General features: G+C 38.1%; 2 protein-coding genes across 4 annotated transcripts in view; one reads left to right on the top strand and one right to left on the bottom strand.

Annotated features, from left to right (window-relative positions):
* Positions 1 to 20,253, top strand: part of LOC128686169 (nuclear RNA export factor 1) — a 292,531-nt gene that overhangs the window by 92,479 nt on the left and 179,799 nt on the right. The window lies entirely within an intron of this gene.
* The window catches only part of g (adaptor-related protein complex 3, delta 1 subunit-like garnet), a 248,858-nt gene that overhangs the window by 73,328 nt on the left and 155,277 nt on the right, over positions 1 to 20,253 (bottom strand). For all 3 annotated transcript variants that reach the window (XM_070083159.1, XM_070083157.1, XM_070083158.1), the window contains exons 11-14: positions 19,769 to 19,917; positions 19,379 to 19,612; positions 17,957 to 18,119; positions 6,370 to 6,584 (exon numbers count right to left, since the gene is read on the bottom strand). In XM_070083159.1, coding sequence (XP_069939260.1) covers positions 6,370 to 6,584; positions 17,957 to 18,119; positions 19,379 to 19,612; positions 19,769 to 19,917 — 761 coding nt within the window. The remainder of the gene's footprint in view (positions 1 to 6,369; positions 6,585 to 17,956; positions 18,120 to 19,378; positions 19,613 to 19,768; positions 19,918 to 20,253) is intronic.

Raw genomic sequence — 20,253 nt, 5'->3', positions numbered from 1 at the left:
GGTATCTGAGCTTGGGATTTTATTGGCAAGGTTTTGTCCTATAGTGGAGAAGAAATCATTGAATTATCTGTTTTTGCTAAATTTCGCCGTGATACCGATACACTTTTTTTTCCTGCATAATCTGTTCTCATAATACAACTTATCAGATTGACGAGTAACGTTTTGTTTGGTCTCTGGTTATTATTCCTCTATAATGCTGGGTGTTTTTCAGTCTCTTTGCTGTCAATCTCTTGTTATAGAGGTATTGGGTTTTTTTTAGAAAATTATTAATTTCGTCAATATCCCAGTGTTCAATGTTTGCCTTTATCATGAAAAGGTGGAGTGTCTATACAAGAGTTGTTATGAGGAAAGTAGGGTATGTCTGTGGTATTATCTGTAATTATCTGATTTTAAAGGGGATATGGTGTTGTCCAGATGTGGTCCCTAGTCTCTGTACTCTTGTAGGTTTTGTTACTGTTGGTTAACATACTCTCATTGTGTTTGTTTCATACATTTATTGAAGTCACTGAGAGTAGTAAGTGAAAAGTTATCATACCAGTTTAAAAACCACTTCTGGCAAACAGTGATGGAGTGAATGATGGTGAAACTATATCGGCCCCCTAAATTATAACCCTGCTGGTATTTAAACTTACATTTCTGTCATGATCTGCCATCAGTCATCCAGCTGCTTTCACATTTCTGTCATGATCCCCAGTTTGCTTTACCCCCTTTCATTCTATGTAATGCCTCATGTATCCCCCCCCCACACTTACATTCTGCTCTTCTTCACTCCTAAAAGATGGTATACCTCCCTGGCCAGTGCATGAAATTACCGCCTCCCTTTCTTCCTCAACATTTAAAAGTTCCTCAAAATATTCTCACCATCTACCTAATACCTCCCTCTCCCCATCTACTAACTCCCCTACTCTGTTTTTAACTGACAAATCCATACTTTCCCTAGGATTTCTTAACTTGTTTAACTCACTCCAAAATTTTTTCTTATTTTCATTATAATTTCTTGACAGTGCCTCTCCCACTCTATCATCTGCTCTCCTTTTGCACTCTCTCACCACTCTCTTCACCTTTCTTTTACTCTCCATATACTCTGCTCTTCTTATAACACTTTTGCTTTGTAAAAACCTCTCGTAAGCTACCTTTTTCTCTTTTATCACACCCTTTACTTCATCATTCCACCAATCACTCCTCTTTCCTCCTGCCCCCACCCTCCTATAACCACAAACTTCTGCCCCACATTCTAATACTGCATTTTTAAAACTATTCCAACCCTCTTCAACCCCCCACTTCTCATCTTTGCTCTAGCCCACCTCCCTCTTACTTGTTGTTGCCACCTTCCTCTTTTCCCATCTACCTCTTACTCTAACTGTAGCTACAACTAAATAATGATCCAATATATCAGTTGCCCCTTTATAAACATGTACATCCTGGAGCCTACCCATCAACCATTTATCCACCAATACATAATCTAACAAACTACTTTCATTACGTGCTACATCATACCTTGTATATTTATTTATCCTCTTTTTCATAAAATATGTATTACTTATTACCAAATATCTTTCTACACATAGCTCAATTAAAGGTTTCCCATTTACATTTACCCCTGGCACCCCAAATTTACCTACTACTCCCTCCATAACATTTTTACCCACTCTACCATATTTAAAAAAAAAAAAAAAAAAAAAAATATGGTAGAGTGGGTAAAAATGTTATGGAGGGAGTAGTAGGTAAATATGCTTCAATGTAAACACTTGATCTACACATCACCTACCCACTTTGAAACCTCCTTACTCATCCGCAATCCTACATTCTGTTTTACCTCTAATTCTTTCAATTATAACCCTACAGTACACTTTTCCTGGTATACTCAGTAAACTTATTCCTCCATAATTTTTACAATCTCTTTTGTTCCTCTTCTGTAAATTAGAAACATTGTTGCATTGCTGGGGAAAGTATAGATCCTTGTGGCAGCCCCACTGGTAACATTTTCTCAAGAGGACAATTTCCCTCTTAGATTCAGATTCATTTATTTCTTTGCAAGTAGTACTTTGAGATTATATTTTTACAATGAAATGTTGCAGTGCAAAGAGGGCCTCTATTATGCCTTGGCATTATGGGCTGACTTAACCCTTTGGGGATTTCGGACGTACTAGTACGTCTTACGACCCAGGGTTTTTGACGTACTAGTACGCCTAAATTCTAGCGCCCTCAAATCTAGTGAGAGAAAGCTGGTAGGCCTACATATGTAAGAATGGGTCTATGTGGTCAGTGTGCGCAGTATAAAAAAAATCATTCAGCACACAGTGTGTAATGAGAAAAAAAAAAACTTGGACCGTGTTTTTGAATTAAAACAGCGACTTTGCACTGTATTTTCGTACGGTATTTATTGTTGTATTCTAGTTTTCTTGGTCTCATTTTATAGAATGGAAGACATATTATAGAAATTGAGATGATTTTGACTGGTTTTACAATGAAAAGTACCTTGAAATTGAGCTCAAAGTAGCAGAAATGTTCGATTTTTACCAAAGTTCAAAAGTAAACAAATCATGCCAAGCGTCCAATACACATCAACTGGTGAATCTAATATTCTTTCACAAGTGCGCTGATATTATTTATACCATTTCTACACTAATGCAGTAGTCTGCATAACAGTAAATCTTATTCTTTTTGTAAGAATAAAAATTCAAAGTGGAAAGCCAAAGAAATATAAGAGGGGCCTGGGGATGTGACTAACAAACAGAGAACTTGTTATTTTAGTGCCAGGAATGTTTTTCTTGTTTATTCTGGACCCTATTCAGAAATTGGCATCTTTTGAAATTTGTGTGAAATTGGCAAAATTGCTAAATTCTGACCGCTTCATTGGATAGTTGAAATCAGTACATGGGTGGATTTTTGTACTCATTCGATAGAAAAAATGGAGTTTTAGCAAAATAGTTATGATTTTTGTCAACTAGTACACTGGAATTGGCCGAAAATAGGGCTCAAAGTGGGCAAAATCGCCGATGCATAAACATCGTCGAGACCGCTAACTTCGCGAGAGCATAATTCTGTAAGTTTTCCATCAAATTTCATACTTTTGGTGTCATTATGATCGGGAAGAGATTCTCTATCTTTTCATAAGAATTTTTTTTTTTTTTAAAATTTGGCCGACCCTGAGAACAAGTCTCTGAGAGGACCTGTCGACCCCGAAAGGGTTAATTCAATGGCTTACTGACTACTTATCACTAAAGAAATTGTCATAGTTGTACAGTAGTTCTATTAATAATAAGCAAATCTAATTTAGCCATGTGTGTTGTAAGAGGCGACTAAAATGCCAGGAGCAAGGGACTAGTAACCCCTTCTCCCGTATAAATTACCAAATTTAAAGAGAGTAACTTTCGTTTTTCTTTTTGGGCCACTCTGCCTTGGTGGGATACGGCCGGTTTGTTAAAAAAAAAATACATATAATTTACACAAACACAAGGATATATTCATGTATTCAAAAATGCTTTTTATGAAACATGATTCAGTAGTAGTTTTCAGTAGTTTACAGTATGAGATTGCTACAATTTGGTGAAGGGTAATACTGGTTTTGGTATGTATACTTCTATGTGGTAATTTGTCAATATATGAGCTTGGTTGTCTAGTCATGAAGTTTTAAGATTTAGGTAATTGGCAGATTTATTAGTAGTGTTACATACTGAGTATTGAGTATTTAGTCTAGGGTGATTATGTGGCTTTTAAGAAGAGTCTTAAATTGATTTTCAGACCGAGTTACTTTGGTATTTTCTGGTAATGAATTCCAAATTTTGGGGCCCTCTATGTGCATAGACTTTTTACACAGTGTGATATGGACACGGGATATTACACAGTGTGATATGGACACGGGATACACCAAAAAGAGATCTGTGTCTTGTATTACGGTCGTGTGTCCTGTTAAGATTGGCGAGGAAAAGTTTGAGTGGAGGGTTTATTTTTGCGTGTACTGTTCTATGTATGTAGTAAGCACATGAATAAGTATGGATGTTCTTAATGGTGAGCAGATTTAGACTTTTGAATACTGGTGGAGTATGCTGTCGGGAGTGGGAATTTGTTAGCATTTTGACTGCTGACTTTTGCTGGGTTATTAGTGGTCTTAGGAGATTTAATGTTGTTGATCCCCATGCACAAATTCCATATGTGAGATAAGGGTAGATGAGTGAATGATACAGTGCAAGGAGAGCCGATTGTGAAACATAGTATCGTATCGTTGATAGTATGCCTACAGTCTTAGAAATTTTCTTGATCATCTGTTGTGTGTCTGGAACTTGAGGCGACTGTCAAGGTGGATTCCTAGGAACTTTCCCTCCGTGAGTCTTGTGACAAGTGATCCGTTTAGCGTTATGTTAGCGTTATGTTAAGTGGAACATTTGCAGCTTTGTTTCCAAACTGAATGAAGTAGGTTTTGTCAGTATTCAGTGTAAGTTTATCAGTCATCATCCAGGCAGATATTTTCTGTAATTCGGCATTGATTGTGTTGGCGAGTATGACAGGGTTTGGGTGAGAGAAGACGTATGTAGTGTTATCTGCAAATAATACGGGTCTGAGAAGCTGTGATGCATTCGGTAGGTCGCTGATGTAGATGAGAAAGAGGAGTGATCCAAGGACGCTTCCCTGTGGGACTCTGACTGACTGGTTGTGTGGAAGAGTTTGCACCATTTGTGTGCACATATTGGCTTCTGTTGCTAAGGTATGACTTTAGATAGTTGAAGGAGTGGCCTTTTATAATATAGTGTGTTAATTTAGTGTACAGCAGTTCATGGTCGACTGTATCAAAAGCTTTACGTAAATCAATGAAGATTCCCAACGGGACTTCTTTCTTTTCGAGAGCGGTATATATTAGTTCTAGCAAGTGTATGATAGCATCACTATGATATCACTATGTTTTCCTCTCAAATAGAAGTCTCTCATTCATTAATAGTTTGACTTTTATTCCTACAAGGTTAACAATCCTAGGTAGACAGCAACTGTCCAGGGAAGTACTACTGTCCTGCCAAGTGAGTGTAAAACAGAAACCTGTAATTGGTTTACATGATTGTAGGATTGCTGGTGTCTTTTTTCTGTCTCAAACATGCAAGATTTCAGGTATGCCTTGCTACTTCTACTTACACTAAGGTCACACTACACACACATGTACAAGCATATATATATACACACACCCCTCTGGGTTTTCTCCTCTTTTCTTACTAGTTCTTGTTCTTGTTTATTCCCTTTTATCACCATGAAGTGGAACAGAATTCTTCCTCTGTAAGTCATATGTGTCATAAGAGGCAACTAAACTGCAGAGAGCAAGGAACTAGTAACCCCTTCTCCTGTATATATTACTAAATTTATAAAGAGAAACTTTTGTTTTTCTTTTTGGGCCACTCTGCTTCATTGGGATATGGCCAGTGCAGTGAAAGACAGAAGAAGAGTTAACAATGTAGAAATGAGTGAGACAGTGCAAGGAAGTAGAAAATTTATGTCATCATTCAAAAAATCACTAGCTCACAATGAAGTGCAAGTGTATCATGCCATTAACATAGTGGCATTTCAATGGCATGATAATAAGGGATGTAATAATGTTGACAATCCTACAAATACTTGCAACGAAGCAAACTGGAAAGGTGAACAGACAAAAAGAAGAACCAATTGCAAAAAAAAAAAAATGCAATTATTGATTACATAAACACGTTTGATTGATGAATCAAAAGTGTAAATTATCAGACATCTGGATTGTCAGAAAAAGTTTCAAGTGGTACATGAAACTATTTTTCCACCTCTTACAAACAGCAATGAAAAATGCTTACAATTTGGTACCAGAAAACCAAAACAAAAGAAAGATACAAACTATTATTGTAAAGTACAGAACACGAGTAAACAGATGAAGGCTGAATAAGTAACTGTTATAGATCAGTGGTTCTTGACTAGAGGAGGGGGGGGGCACTTTCTAGGTGAGGAGGGGATGCAAACCCAGAACAATAATAAGGAATATGTTGTATATTTGCAATTTGCTCTTTAAACAGACTTTTGAATAGTTAAAAATAGTAAATTTAAGAATTAAAACTAGTTCCTCTATTTTCTTATCTAAATAAAGAGGACCTTTTTAATTTTTACATTTAGAATTTTATATGAAGGATGGGGGTAACATGAAGATGAGGACCAACTGCAATAACGAGGTGTGACCCAAAATAGGTTAAGAACTACTAGTTATAGATTCATATGTAAATATGATAAAAGTCAATTTATAAGAAGCTGATCAAAGAATTGAAGTTCACCCCACAAATAACTGAAATAGACAACTTAAGACAAATTCACAGAAAACAATAGGTTTGCTATTAAGATATATAGTAGTTACATAATTTATAACCTTACCCATCTGGTAGAGGAACTTTCTTCTGAGCTTTAGGAGCCACTGGATTAAGTTCACCTGTCATCAAAAGGGCCAAATCTGCTCCTACTTTATCTCCATGCTTGTGACATTTCTGAACATAAGTCACTATATGAACAATGCAAGATGCACGTTCCTGCACCTCAAGATCTCCAGATGACACAAACACTGGCAAACGCTCCAACAACAAATTTGTTACCTGATTAAAATAAAAATAGTATAAATACAGTATAAATAACAGTAAAAAAAATTTTAAATCAAAATAAACACACAATGGCTGAGATATGGTATGCAGCAACAAGTACACAAAATGATAATAGAAAATGAGTTAAATAAATGCCGAGCTATATTTTATCTCGGATATAAAAACACTAGCCCCCCCCCCACCAAGGCATTACTGGATTTTCCGGCATATAAGGTGCAAAAGCACAGGAGGTGTACCTCAATCTTAGCAGGCATATTCTTGGAAAAATAAAAAGCATTACTTGCTTCAAAATGATAAGTGAGCCAATACTCACCTATATGTGGTTGCAAGGGTCAAGTCTTAAGTTCTGGCCCTGCCTTCAAACCTGTCCTTGTTAGATTCACTCTAAGCCTCATAGGCCCTATCATACCTATTCTTAACCCTTTCAGCAGCTCTCGCGTAGAATTACGTCACTGAGGCCAGGGTCCCTCGCATACTTCTAGGTCATGAGCTCAGATCACTCAGGTAAGTTGTGAGTGGTAAATGTTGGCCTAGATATGAGAGAATGGTTCTGTGTGGTGAATGTGTACAGTATAAAAAAATCTTGCCCCATGTGGAGCATGATTAAAAAGCAAAACTGACCATGTGTTTGGTGTTGTCTGCTCCACTGCCAAATCAAACATGGCTACCTGTTATTTACAGATGGCTACTTTACAATTATTTACAACTGCAGAAGCCAGTTAGCTTATTACATACCAAAAACTTTTAAACTATTTTAAAATAGTTATTATAATCGCTAAGTAATCTGGGAAAGAGTTTTGTGTGGGATGAAGGGTCAGAGTTTAGTTTATCAGTACTGCAGCACTGTAACCACCACTTGTCAATAGCCCAAAGCCTACCCTTGGTCCTGACCTTGGGTATACAAGGCACAAAAAGAAAGCTAGCATCAGGTAGGGTAGGCTCCAAAACCTGGTGGTCCCTGGTCAAGGACAGACAAGGTTATCTGCCTGATGAACTCATTCCACCTCTAAACTGACAGGATGGGACCACCTCTACTAGTAGTCAAGAGAAGGCGGACCTCTTTGCCGAACATTTTGCTACCAAATGCAAGTTCCTGATCCAGCAAGGGACCCTCCTTGGCTAGCTGCAAGAACTGTGTCAAAACTGTCAGTGGTGACAATAAGGCAGGAGGAGGTGCATTTCCTTCTTAAATCGCTTGACCAAGAAAAGGCTGTGGGCCCAGACAAGTTGAGCCCAAGATTGCTGAGAAGATGTGCAGACCAGCTAGCAGCACCTCTAACTCGCATCTTTCAGCACTGCCTAGTACAGTGTAAATGGCCCTCTCTGCGGAAAGAGGAAAATGTAGTCCATCCACAAAAAGAAGAGCAGAGCAGAAATCAGCAACTACAGACCAGTGTCACTCCTGTCAATCACTGGTAAGATCCTTGAGACAATAATCTCAAGACAAATGACACAGTTTTTTGACTACCACTCACTACTTTGTGATCGTCAATATGGCTTCAGGAAAGGTTACTCTGCTGCTGATCTGTTGTTAAACCTCTCCACTAAGTGGCACCAGTCACTGGATGAATCCAAAGTCAGCTGTGTGGTAGCACTGGACATTGCTGGCGCTTTCGACCGGGTGTGGCACCAGGGCCTCTTAGCAAAACTTCAAACACTGGGAATTGCAGGCTCTACGCTATGTCTCCTCAGTGATTACCTTCGTGGTAAATCTCTAAGGGTAGTTCTCAATGGAACAGAATCAGCAAGACATCCTATTGGGGCAAGTGTTGCACAAGGAAGCGTGCTGGGGCCATTGTTATGGAATGTCTACTTCAACGACCTTCTTCATCTCATCCCAGAATCCCATGCATATGCAGATGACTGTACACTGACATTCACTTATCCAAGAGAAGAAATGCCAGCTGCTCTAAGCTACATCAATCACCAGCTAAGAGCTATATCAATTTGGGGAAATAGATGGCAAGTAACATTTGCACCTGAGAAAACGCAAATGATGATCGTCTCTAGGCACCATGATGGTAATGCTGGTGCAGTAGTAAGGATGAATGGGAGGGTGTTGGCACCTGGAGAAGAAGTTGATATCCTTGGGGTGAAATCTGACTCCAAACTAACCATGAAGAACCATGTTGTAAACCTTACAAACAAGGCAGCCAGGAAGCTTACAGCACTTCGCCGTATCTCGCATCTGCTTGACAGCAGGGGTTGTAAGATTATGTACGAGGCACAAGTACGCTCACACCTTGAGTAAGCTCCACTTTCTTGGTTTGCCTGCCCCCCCTCTCATCTGCGACTGCTCGACAGAGTAGAGAACAGAGCAAGACGTCTCGTCTCTTGCCTGGACCCATCCTGGATAGATCTGTCATTTCAGCAGAGCCTTCAACACAGGAGGGATGTGGGTGGCCTTACTGTTATGTACAAGGCCAATATTATCAAAGTACCACACTTGGATCCACTTCGAGGACAGCGTGAAACAAGCTTTTATACCACAAGATGGGCAGAAAGCAGCAACTTCACTCTGGCTGTACCCTTCTCCAGAACATCACTCCATCTGAGATCATATATACCCAGGATGACTCGAGTATGGAACACATTCGTACAGCATAATGATGTCAACGAGATAAAGTCAGTTTATTAAATGAAAATGCTGGGCCACAGATGGCTCCAACTTTATCCTGTTCCCTACTTGTATGTCTCATAACAATAAAAATGCTTTCAAATGAGCTGATGTAGGTAACAGCTCTTAGCTTGCCAATAAAGTTAGGAATCCTTAACCTGTAAATAGCTTGTCAATAAAGCAAGGGATCCTTAACCTAACCTTGTCAAACCCTGTGTATAAAAAAAAAAAAAAAAAGCATGCCAGGATGATTTTTTTTTCTTCTTGGAAGGGAAAAATGGAGCTTACCTGCCATGGTTGTCTCTCACCGAGGCAGGGTGACCCAAAAAAGAAAACTCTTTCACTATCATACACTTCATCACTATCTAGCTAGATGCATGCAGACATTACAGTTTAGAGGCTCTCTCCAAACTGCAAATATCTCCACCCCTCCTTCAGAGTGAAGGCACTGTACTTCCTACCTCCAGGACTGAAGTCTGGCTAACCAGTTTCCCTGAATCCCTTCACAAAATGTTACCTTCCTCACACTCCAACAGCTCTTCAAATCTCAAAATCCATTTGCCTCCATTCACTATTATCTAACACACTCTCACACACAAACCTCTACATGTCCAAGCCCCTAACACAAAACCTCCTTTACCCTCTCCCACCAATCTTTCCTACGGTGACTCCTATCCTGCATTCCCTCCACTATGGATTTATACACCCTTAAAGTCGTCCTATTTTCTATCCTCTCTCAATGTCCAAACCACCTAAATACCTTCTCAACCCTCTAGATAATACTTTCAGCAACTCTACACCTCCTCCTAATATTCAAATTACGAATTCTTTAACCATTTCAGGGTTTCCGACGTACTAGTATGGCTTACGCACCAGGGTTGACGTACTAGTACGCATAACAGGTCAGCAAACAAAGGGGGACAGCAGAGGGCAGCAAGGGACTAGCTCCCTTAAGGTTTACTATACTAATAGCAGGAGTGTTAGAAATAAGATAGATGAGCTAAGATTAATTGCAAGTGCAGGAAACATAGATATTATTGCTATAACAGAGACCTGGCTCAATCTGAAAGATAGAGAGATGCCCTCTGAATGTCACATACAAGGCTAAAAATTATTCCACACTGACAGGGTCAACAGGAAAGGTGGTGGAGTAGCGATGTATGTCAGAGACAATTTAAATTGTTGTGTTAGACAAGATATTAAATTAGAAGCGTCAGCCACTGAATCTGTTTGGTTACAGCTTCTCGAGGGCCGAGAAAAACTAATTTTGGGTGTGATTTACAGGGCCCCAAATCTTGATAGGGAGTGCAGTAAACTTCTATGGGACGAAATTCGTAAGGCATCTACATACGAAAATGTTGTGCTAATGGGAGATTTCAATTATAGACAGATTGACTGGAGCAATTTGACAGGAAATTTAGAGTCGGGTGACTTTCTTGATACGATCCAGGATTGTTTTTTAAAACAGTTTGTGACAGAGCCAACTAGGGGAAATAACCTCCTTGACTTGGTTCTTGCCAGTAGGGAAACACTAATTAATAATCTTGAGGTTAATGATGAGCTTGGGGAGAGTGATCACAAATCACTCAGTTTTAACATATCATGGAATTCCCCTAATAATGGCAATCAAGTCTCCGTCCCTGACTTTCGCTTGGCTGATTTCATAGGACTGAAAAATTACTTAGGTGGGCTGAACTGGAATGACCTGACTAGGGGTCAGGTAGGTGGTGATGGTTGCCGATATGATGCTTTCCAGGGCATAGTTCTAGCTGCTCAGTCAAATTATGTTCCAAATAGGGAAATCAGATCAAACAAAAATGATCCTAAATGGATGAACAATAGATTAAAATATCTGATTGGTCAAAAGAGAGGCATATATAGGCAAATCAAAAGAGGAGAGGGGCAATTAAGAAATCGATATATTCAGTTAAAGAGAGAAATAAAAAAGGGAATTAGAAAAGCAAATAGAGATTATGAGGTTAAAGTTGCAAGAGAATCGAAGACTAACCCAAAAGGATTCTTTCAGGTATACAGAAGTAAGATCAGGGACAAGATAGGCCCACTCAAAAGTTCCTCGGGTCAGCTCACTGACAGTGATAAGGAAATGTGTAGAATTTTTAACACATACTTCCTCTCAGTTTTTACACAGGAGGATACCAGCGATATTCCAGTAATGATAAATTATGTAGAACAGGACGATAATAAACTGTGCACTATTAGGGTCACAAGTGACATGGTCCTTAGGCAAATAGATAAATTAAAACCTAACAAATCCCCAGGCCCTGATGAACTGTATGCAAGGGTTCTAAAGGAATGTAAAGAGGAGCTTAGCACACCTTTGGCTAATCTTTTCAACATATCACTACAAACTGGCATGGTGCCAGATAAGTGGAAAATGGCAAATGTGATACCTATTTTCAAAACAGGTGACAGGTCCTTAGCTTCGAACTATAGACCAATAAGCCTAACCTCCATAGTGGGAAAATTTATGGAATCAATAATTGCCGAGGCAGTTCGTAGCCACCTTGAAAAGCATAAATTAATCAACGAATCTCAGCATGGTTTTACAAAGGGGCGTTCCTGCCTTACGAATTTATTAACTTTTTTCACTAAGGTATTTGAGGAGGTAGATCATGGTAATGAATATGATATTGTGTATATGGACTTCAGTAAGGCTTTTGACAGGGTCCCACATCAGAGACTATTGAGGAAAATTAAAGCACATGGAATAGGAGGAGAAATTTTTTCCTGGATAGAGGCATGGTTGACAAATAGGCAGCAGAGAGTTTGCATAAATGGGGAGAAATCAGAGTGGGGAAGCGTCACGAGCGGTGTTCCACAGGGGTCAGTGTTGGGCCCCCTGCTGTTCACAATCTACATAAACGACATAGATGAGGGCATAAAGAGCGACATCGGCAAGTTTGCCGATGACACCAAAATAGGCCGTCGAATTCATTCTGACGAGGACATTCGAGCACTCCAGGAAGATTTGAATAGACTGATGCAGTGGTCGGAGAAGTGGCAGATGCAGTTTAATATAGACAAATGCAAAGTTCTAAATGTTGGACAGGACAATAACCATGCCACATATAAACTAAATAATGTAGATCTTAATATTACGGATTGCGAAAAAGATTTAGGAGTTCTGGTTAGCAGTAATCTGAAACCAAGACAACAGTGCATAAGTGTTCGCAATAAAGCTAATAGAATCCTTGGCTTCATATCAAGAAGCATAAATAATAGGAGTCCTCAGGTTGTTCTTCAACTCTATACATCCTTGGTTAGGCCTCATTTAGATTATGCTGCACAGTTTTGGTCACCGTATTACAGAATGGATATAAATTCTCTGGAAAATGTACAAAGGAGGATGACAAAGATGATCCCATGTATCAGAAACCTTCCCTATGAGGATAGACTAAGGGCCCTGAAACTGCACTCTCTAGAAAGACGTAGAATTAGGGGGGATATGATTGAGGTTTATAAGTGGAAGACAGGAATAAATAAAGGGGATGTAAATAGTGTGCTGAAAATATCTAGCCTAGACAGGACTCGCAGCAATGGTTTTAAGTTGGAAAAATTCAGATTCAGGAGGGATATAGGAAAGTACTGGTTTGGTAATAGAGTTGTGGATGAGTGGAACAAACTCCCAAGTACCGTTATAGAGGCCAGAACGTTGTGTAGCTTCAAAAATAGGTTGGATAAATACATGAGTAGATGTGGGTGGGTGTGAGTTGGACCTGATAGCTTGTGCTAACAGGTCGGTTGCCGTGTTCCTCCCTTAAGTCAATGTGACCTGACCTGACTAGGTTGGGTGCATTGGCTTAAGCCGGTAGGGACTTGGACCTGCCTCGCATGGGCCAGTAGGCCTTCTGCAGTGTTCCTTCGTTCTTATGTTCTTCTTATGTTCTTATAAATTCTAGTGCCTTCAAATATAGCAAGAGAAAGCTAGTAGGCCTACATATGAAAGAATGGGTCTATGTGGTTAAGGGGCACAGTATAAAAAAAAATCCTGCAGCACACAGTGCATGAGAAAAAAAAAAACTTTGACTATTTTTGGTTTAAAACAGTGAATTTGCACTGTATTTTTGTATGGTATTTATGGTTGTATTCTAGTTTTCCTGGTCTCATTTTATAGAATGGAAGACATATTACAGAAACTGAGATGATTTTGACTGGTTTAACAATGAAAAGTACCTTGAAATTGAGATCAAAGTAGCAGAAATGTTCAATTTTTGCAAAAGTTCAAAAGTAAAATCATGCCATGCGTCCAATACACGTCAACTGGCGAGTCTAATATTCTCTCACAAGTGTGCTGATATTATTTGTACCATTTCTACACTAATGCAGTAGTCTGCATAACAGTAAATCTTCTATTTTTTGTGAGAATAAAAATTCAAAGTGGAAAGCAAAAGAAATGTAAGAGAGGACTGGGGACATGACTAATGAACAGAGGAAATGTTATTTTAGTGCCAGGAATGTCTGTCTTGTTTATTTTGGATCCTATTTGGAAATTGGCATCTTTTGAAATTTGTGTGAAATTGGCAAAATTGCTAATTACTGACCACTTTATTGGATAGTTGAAATCGGTAAATGGGTGGTTTCTTGTACCCATTTGATAGAAAAAAAATGAAGTTCTAGCGATATAGTTATGATTTTTGTCAACTAGTACACTGGAATTGGCTGAAAATAGGGCTCAAAGTCAGCGAAATCGCTGAGGCGTAAACATCGTTGAGACTGCTAACTTTGCGAGAGCATAATTCCGTAAGCTTTCCATCAAATGTCATACTTTTGGTGTCATTATGATCGGGAAAAGATTCTCTATCTTTTCATAAGAAAAAATTTTTTTTTTTTTTTCCGAAAAATTTTCGACCCTGAGAACAAGTTTAGGAGAGTGCCTCTCGGCCCTTTTTTTTTTTAGATTTTGCCACCGAAGTGGCTAGTTTATTGTGCACCCCATATCCATCCTGTGGACGGTAGCGCGAGAGCATATGGATACACAAAAGGCCTAGGAACTAGGCCCCAAAGGGTTAACAGGAATACATATGGATTTATATCTACATATCTATAGTTCACTTATCTGTTACAAGCAAATTTAGGAAATTTGCTTAGTATATCTGGTATCTTATTTTCATTAATAAGATATCTTGACATGTCACATAGGTTATTATACTGTCTGTCTCTGTATTCCTCAATAAGCGGACAATTAAGCACATAGTGTTCAAGAGAGTGACCATATGCCTGATCACATAATTTACATTTAGTTTGATCATCATCTGTGTGTCTCCCAAACTGCCAGAAGTACTTGTAACCAAGCCTAAGCCTGGCCACTACAACATCAGTCGGTCTGTTCACATTGCAAGTTGCTCCATAAACATACTTATCTACGTTCATGTTATCATAGTGGGTTATAGATCTACTCAGGCTTCTAACTGCATTCCTATAACAATCATTTTCATTATTTACTTCTCTCCTAATATTATTCCTAATGCTAGACACAGTTATACCAAAGTTATATTCTACATTCTCCTTCTGGGTACTCTTCTTGGCTAACATATCAACTTTATCATGAAGGAGTAATCCAATGTGTGATGGGATCCATAGCAATTGTACATTAATTCCTTTGTCCCTAATTTTTGAGTATCTATTACCTGGCTTCCCCAATGAGCATGTTGTTGGAGTCATTATATGAGTCAAGAGCCTTCAATGATGACATAGAATCAGTAATGATGATAGAGTCAAGCTCAGTGTCATAGGTTAGCTTTAGCGCCATTAGGATTGCAAACAATTCAGTTTGCAGTGTAGACGCCCAGTTGTTAATTCTTATGCCTAACTCAACAAATTTATTATCGTTCTTAACTAGGGAGGTGGCAACAAGAGCAGATGCAGCCCTGCCAGAAGACTCCTGTTTAGATCCATCAGTGTATATAACTTGTGATAACTTATTACTACCGGCTAGGTGAGAAATTTCTTCTTGAGCAGCTGCTCTAACAAGAGATTTAAGGAAGGGATTACTAGCAATGAGCTTCTTGGGAGGGACTTGTAGGTATGTGATATTAAATGAACACATCTTCCATGGAGGGGTGAAATGCTTTTGTTGCCTAGTGATACAGTTCATGTAGGTTATAAAACTTAATGCAATTGCACGTTTTCACAATCCATTTAGATCTGTGTGTATTTACCTCTAGACACTTGGTAAGATTCACTGTGACTGTCTGGTTCGTTTCTCAACATTCTAATACCGAGTACAGTGTTAATTTCAACAATCCTATCACTGATACTAGAAATACCAAGCTCCTTCCTCATGTTAAGAACTTTTGTAGATCTGGGACAGCCAAGAATAATCCTGAGAGCTTCATTTTGCATTAACTCCAAGGATCGGAGAGAACTTTCTCTAGCTAATATCAACATGGGAGCAGCATAATCAATTAAGGACCTAACATAGGCTATGTACATCATTCTCACGATTCTCACATTAGCACCATAGTTGGGATTGTAGCCAGCAACAGCTTTGAGAGCATTTAGCCTAGCTTTGCATTTCTTGTTTAGTTGTGGTATAGTGGATTTGTTAAAGGGTACATCTACACCAAGATATCTGTAAGTTTTAACGTAGCTAATGATATGTTGTGTATCTTTATATGTGTATGCTTCTAGACTGTTGTATTCTGAGCACCTCTGCAAAAACAGTGATAATGTGCGAGTGTGGTAAAAGTGTTGAATGATGATGAAAGTATTTTCTTTTTGGGGATTTTCTTTCTTTTTGGGGTCACCCTGCCTCGGTGGGAGACGGCCGACTTGTTGAAGAAAAAAAAAAAAAAAAAAAATGATTTCACCCTCCAAATAGATGGGTGGGGGATGTCGTTTGCTTGTTAAGATCTTTGTTTTAGAGGAAGATATTATGAGGCCTAGTCGATTACAAATTGCTTGAACTTCATTAAGAATGGTATTCATCTTCTTATGCCCTGTTGTATGGATCATGATATCATCAGCATAGCTTATAGCTATATGTTTAGGTGAGGCAGGTAGAGCATTTAGGAGAGCATTAATCAGAATATTAAATAGCATGGGACTAAGAACTCCTCCCTGCGGTGTACCTAAAGACATTTCTTTAGAATCGCTTCTGAAGCCTTGGTAAAGGACAGAGGATACTCTATTTGACAGGTATCCTATTATCCAGCAGAGTAAGCTACCACCAATATTCATTTTGGTAGTTCATGTAGTATAACGGTTCTGTTCGCAATATCAAATGCAGATTTTAGATCAAGAAAAGTGGTAAAACTAGTAGAGGTGTGTGCAGTGAGAAAGGTGGAAATACAGTTCTGCACACTTTTACCTTTCATGAACCCATAGAGGTAGGGGGAAAGTTGGTGTCTGATTCTGTAGTACAGTCTGTTAAGCTTCATTCTTTCAAAAGTTTTACAAAGACAACTAGTTAAGGAGATCGGCCTAAATGTATCAGGCTGTTGGGGCTTAGGGATAGGCACAATGAGACTATTGGTCCAGGAAGTAGGAAGAACGCCCTCAATGTAACTGAGATTATATAGTGCCAACAAAGGGTTATCAGGCACGTGCCTTAGAGTTCTGAGAATATCATAGGTTATACCATCCTCTCCAGGAGCAGTTGATCGACCTTTGGTTAATGCATTATCTAACTCATACTCGGTAAAGAGGCAATCACCCTCATCAATATTTTGGCTCATAAAATTAATCAGTTTCAGCATTTCTTCAGAAGTACTCTAAATTTTTTCTAATATGAGATGGAAGGCTTTCATGCCTGGATGTTTTGGACCAGTCATTTATGAGGTCATTTGCTTTTTCAAGAGGAAAGGGATGAACAACATTGCCAGTCTTTTTCCTGGTTATTTTATTTATACCTTTCCAAGCCAAACTCAAAGGGGTGGACCTATTTAATCCACTAACAAACTGTTCCCATTCCTGTTGCCTAAGTTCTTCCTTTCTATTCCTTGCATTTGTTAGTGCAGCTTGGAACGTTCTGAGCAGGTCTGGGGTTCTACATTCACGGTATGCTTTACCAATCCTCCTAGCTGCATGTGTTAGATTGCGTAGCTGTGGATCATTATAGTATTTACATTGGTTTTTATTGTTATTTATAGTGGAGGGTCTTTGTTTCCTATTCCTGCCCACTTGATCTGTGAGAACACTCTCAATAGTGGTTATTAAATCATTAAATTTTTGTGTGCCAATGGGCTCGTAATTCTTATACCATTGATCCAAGTGGTTAATAAAGTTGTCTCTGTGTTCTGGTTTGAGAATAAGTTTCCTCCTTCTGTAAGGGTTAAATAATATTTATACCACACATTGCCCTCACACATGACATTTTCACTGCCTCCAGCCTCCTTTTTGCTGCAACATTCACAACCCATGCTTCACATCCATGTAAGTGTTGGTACCACTGTAACTCTTATATATTCTCCTCTTTGCCTTCATGGATAACATGCTTTGTTTCCACAGATGCCTCAATGCACCACACACCTTTTATCCCCTTCATCAGTTCTATGGTTAACCATTAACATGAATATAAATAAAAATAAACAATATTTTGTTACCAGAATGGCTTCTGATATCTTTTTCTCACCAAAACTTTTTTGTTTTTGGGACAACAGCCTAATACAGAATCCCCAAAACATTTTTATCTAAGATTTGATGAATGTTTAAAGATATACAGCATAATTTTATATTCTATCGAAATTAATAACCATAAATACTATTAACACACTGTATAAACTCTTACCTCTTCTATCATTTCTGAATCATCTTCCTCCTCTGCTGTAGCAATAATATGAGCATAGAGCTTGAGCATGTTGTGAACATATATAGCTTGGATATGTCCTGGAAGAGAAACTACCTTTCCTCTCACCATGGATTCTAGAGTAGCTTTTGGATTTGCCAACAATCTGTAATAAACTGTCGCTGAGGAGCTGTTTTACATTTCCATATTTGTATGAAAATTTATTAGTGTACTTACAATTGGTCTCAACACTAAGTTAATGCACAGTCAAAGAGGTACAGTTCCCCATACATAAAATACAAACCTATTAAATTACAGAATCTGTAATGATTACTGTTGAAAGGATAAAAAAATTAGTACAAATTTTAATAAATAATGGCAATTAACATTTTCTTTGCTTTTTCAAACTTCAAACTGAATGATAAAAATTACTAACCAAAATTATTAATTTTTTATCTTACCAAATACACTATAAATGGCAGTAAATTTCCTTTAAAAACTTTCCATTCTCTTTCTACATAAGAATAAATCAATTTCCCACAGTTGGCACCAGCTGTGGGATTAGCCTGGACTGTGTTCAAATTTTAAACTGGATACAATTTTTTTTTTTAACTTTTAACAAATATTTAAGAGTAAAAAGAAATTAATCTCAATAGAGAAAAATGAAACGACAGTAAGATGAAAATGTAAAGCACAAATATGAAATAAAGCAATCTGAATGAAGGAATGAAAAAGAGAGAGTGAGATATATGCTGATATTCCAACAAAATTGTTGCTGTTCTGAGCATGTTGCAAATCCCTGAGATTGAAATGTGTAGTGTAGGGAGCACTCCATGAGAGAAGTGGAAGCATTTGATCCAATGTACAGGGTCAGTAAGCCTCAAACCAAAACTAAGACAACATGAGCAAATGCCTTATATTACCTCTGAGTTAATATTCACAGTTTAAGGTATATTAAGATATACTAAAAGGATCCTCTATCACTGCTGGCACTTACAGATTTATGCCAATTTCTGAACTACAACCTTAATCATAACTGGTTGAGAAATTGCCAGTACACCCCTGTTTATAGTCATCTGCAAACCTTTTAATTTCTTTATCACTCCCTAGAAAGATTGCCCAGATTATTTTAACATTGCAAAATCCCCAACTTTTATGTCTAGTTCACTATGTCCACAATTCAAAACCTGCAGTACTTCAAGCAAATGCTTAAAAAAAAAGAAACATACAAGATCATAGTTTTCTTTAACATACAGTACATTAATACTGTACTAAAACTTCAAAGGTCTGGCCCCTATTCATTTCAATTGCATTCATTTTCCAAACACTTGCCCATATTATCTTTACACAAAATTGTGAAAATACAGTGTAATGAATTTACCATCTCATTATTTCTTTAACTCTTAGCAATTACTTTTCACTCACTGAGAAAACTCTCCACAGATCCAGGCAGCTGCATATAACACCTCTGCTATAGATGACCTTGCTGCAGCAGGACCAACAATTACATGAGCGTTGTCTAATAACAATGCCATCTGACCAACAGTAAATTCTCTAACAGCAACAACTCGAATAGCAACATCCATCAACTGACTGGCAATTAAACCACCGTGTTGTGTCCCTTCCATCCGGCACAGCTCCACCAAAACACTTACATACCTAAGATAATAAAACACACATGACAATAAATTTCACTGAATTAAAATATATCTTAATAAAAATAATTTTTATAAGCTTTTATATCAATATCCTAAAAAATTATATAAATACAGATATTTGACCAATTTCAATACATTAAACCATCACAAAACTTACCACTCAAAGTTAGTAATATACTGGAAGTTGTTTTGCGAACATATTAGTATAATCTTTTGAAGAAGTTCATCACGATACATAGTGCCCTCTGCTCTGTCCATATGAGTCATGAGACGCCGAACAATTTCCATAACAGTCTTCTTAGTCACCTGAAAATTTAATTAAAGACATTCAAAGATTATCAATCAAAACAGAAGGTAGGAGCATTAAGGAAATGAATGTACAGGTGCTCCTCACTTTACGATGGTTTGACTTATGATGGTGCAAAAAGTGACGCACATATCGAGCGATGGCAGGTCACACCCTCGGTCTCTGTAGCAATCGCGAGCATCAGCATCTCATTTATTTACTTTTCAATACTGGTATTTAGTTACAGTAATTATTTCTTTAATTACTTATACAGCTGATTCCTGCATACAAGTCAATACATGCAGTGTTTTCATATACATGTACGTATACAAATTGAATCGGCAGACATGACCTGC

The sequence above is a fragment of the Cherax quadricarinatus genome, chromosome 9 (genome assembly GCF_038502225.1).
Source record: "Cherax quadricarinatus isolate ZL_2023a chromosome 9, ASM3850222v1, whole genome shotgun sequence".
Classification (NCBI taxonomy): Eukaryota; Metazoa; Arthropoda; class Malacostraca; order Decapoda; family Parastacidae; genus Cherax; species Cherax quadricarinatus.
Note: the sequence above shows the minus strand (reverse complement) of the source record. Positions and strands in the feature narration are given on the sequence as shown.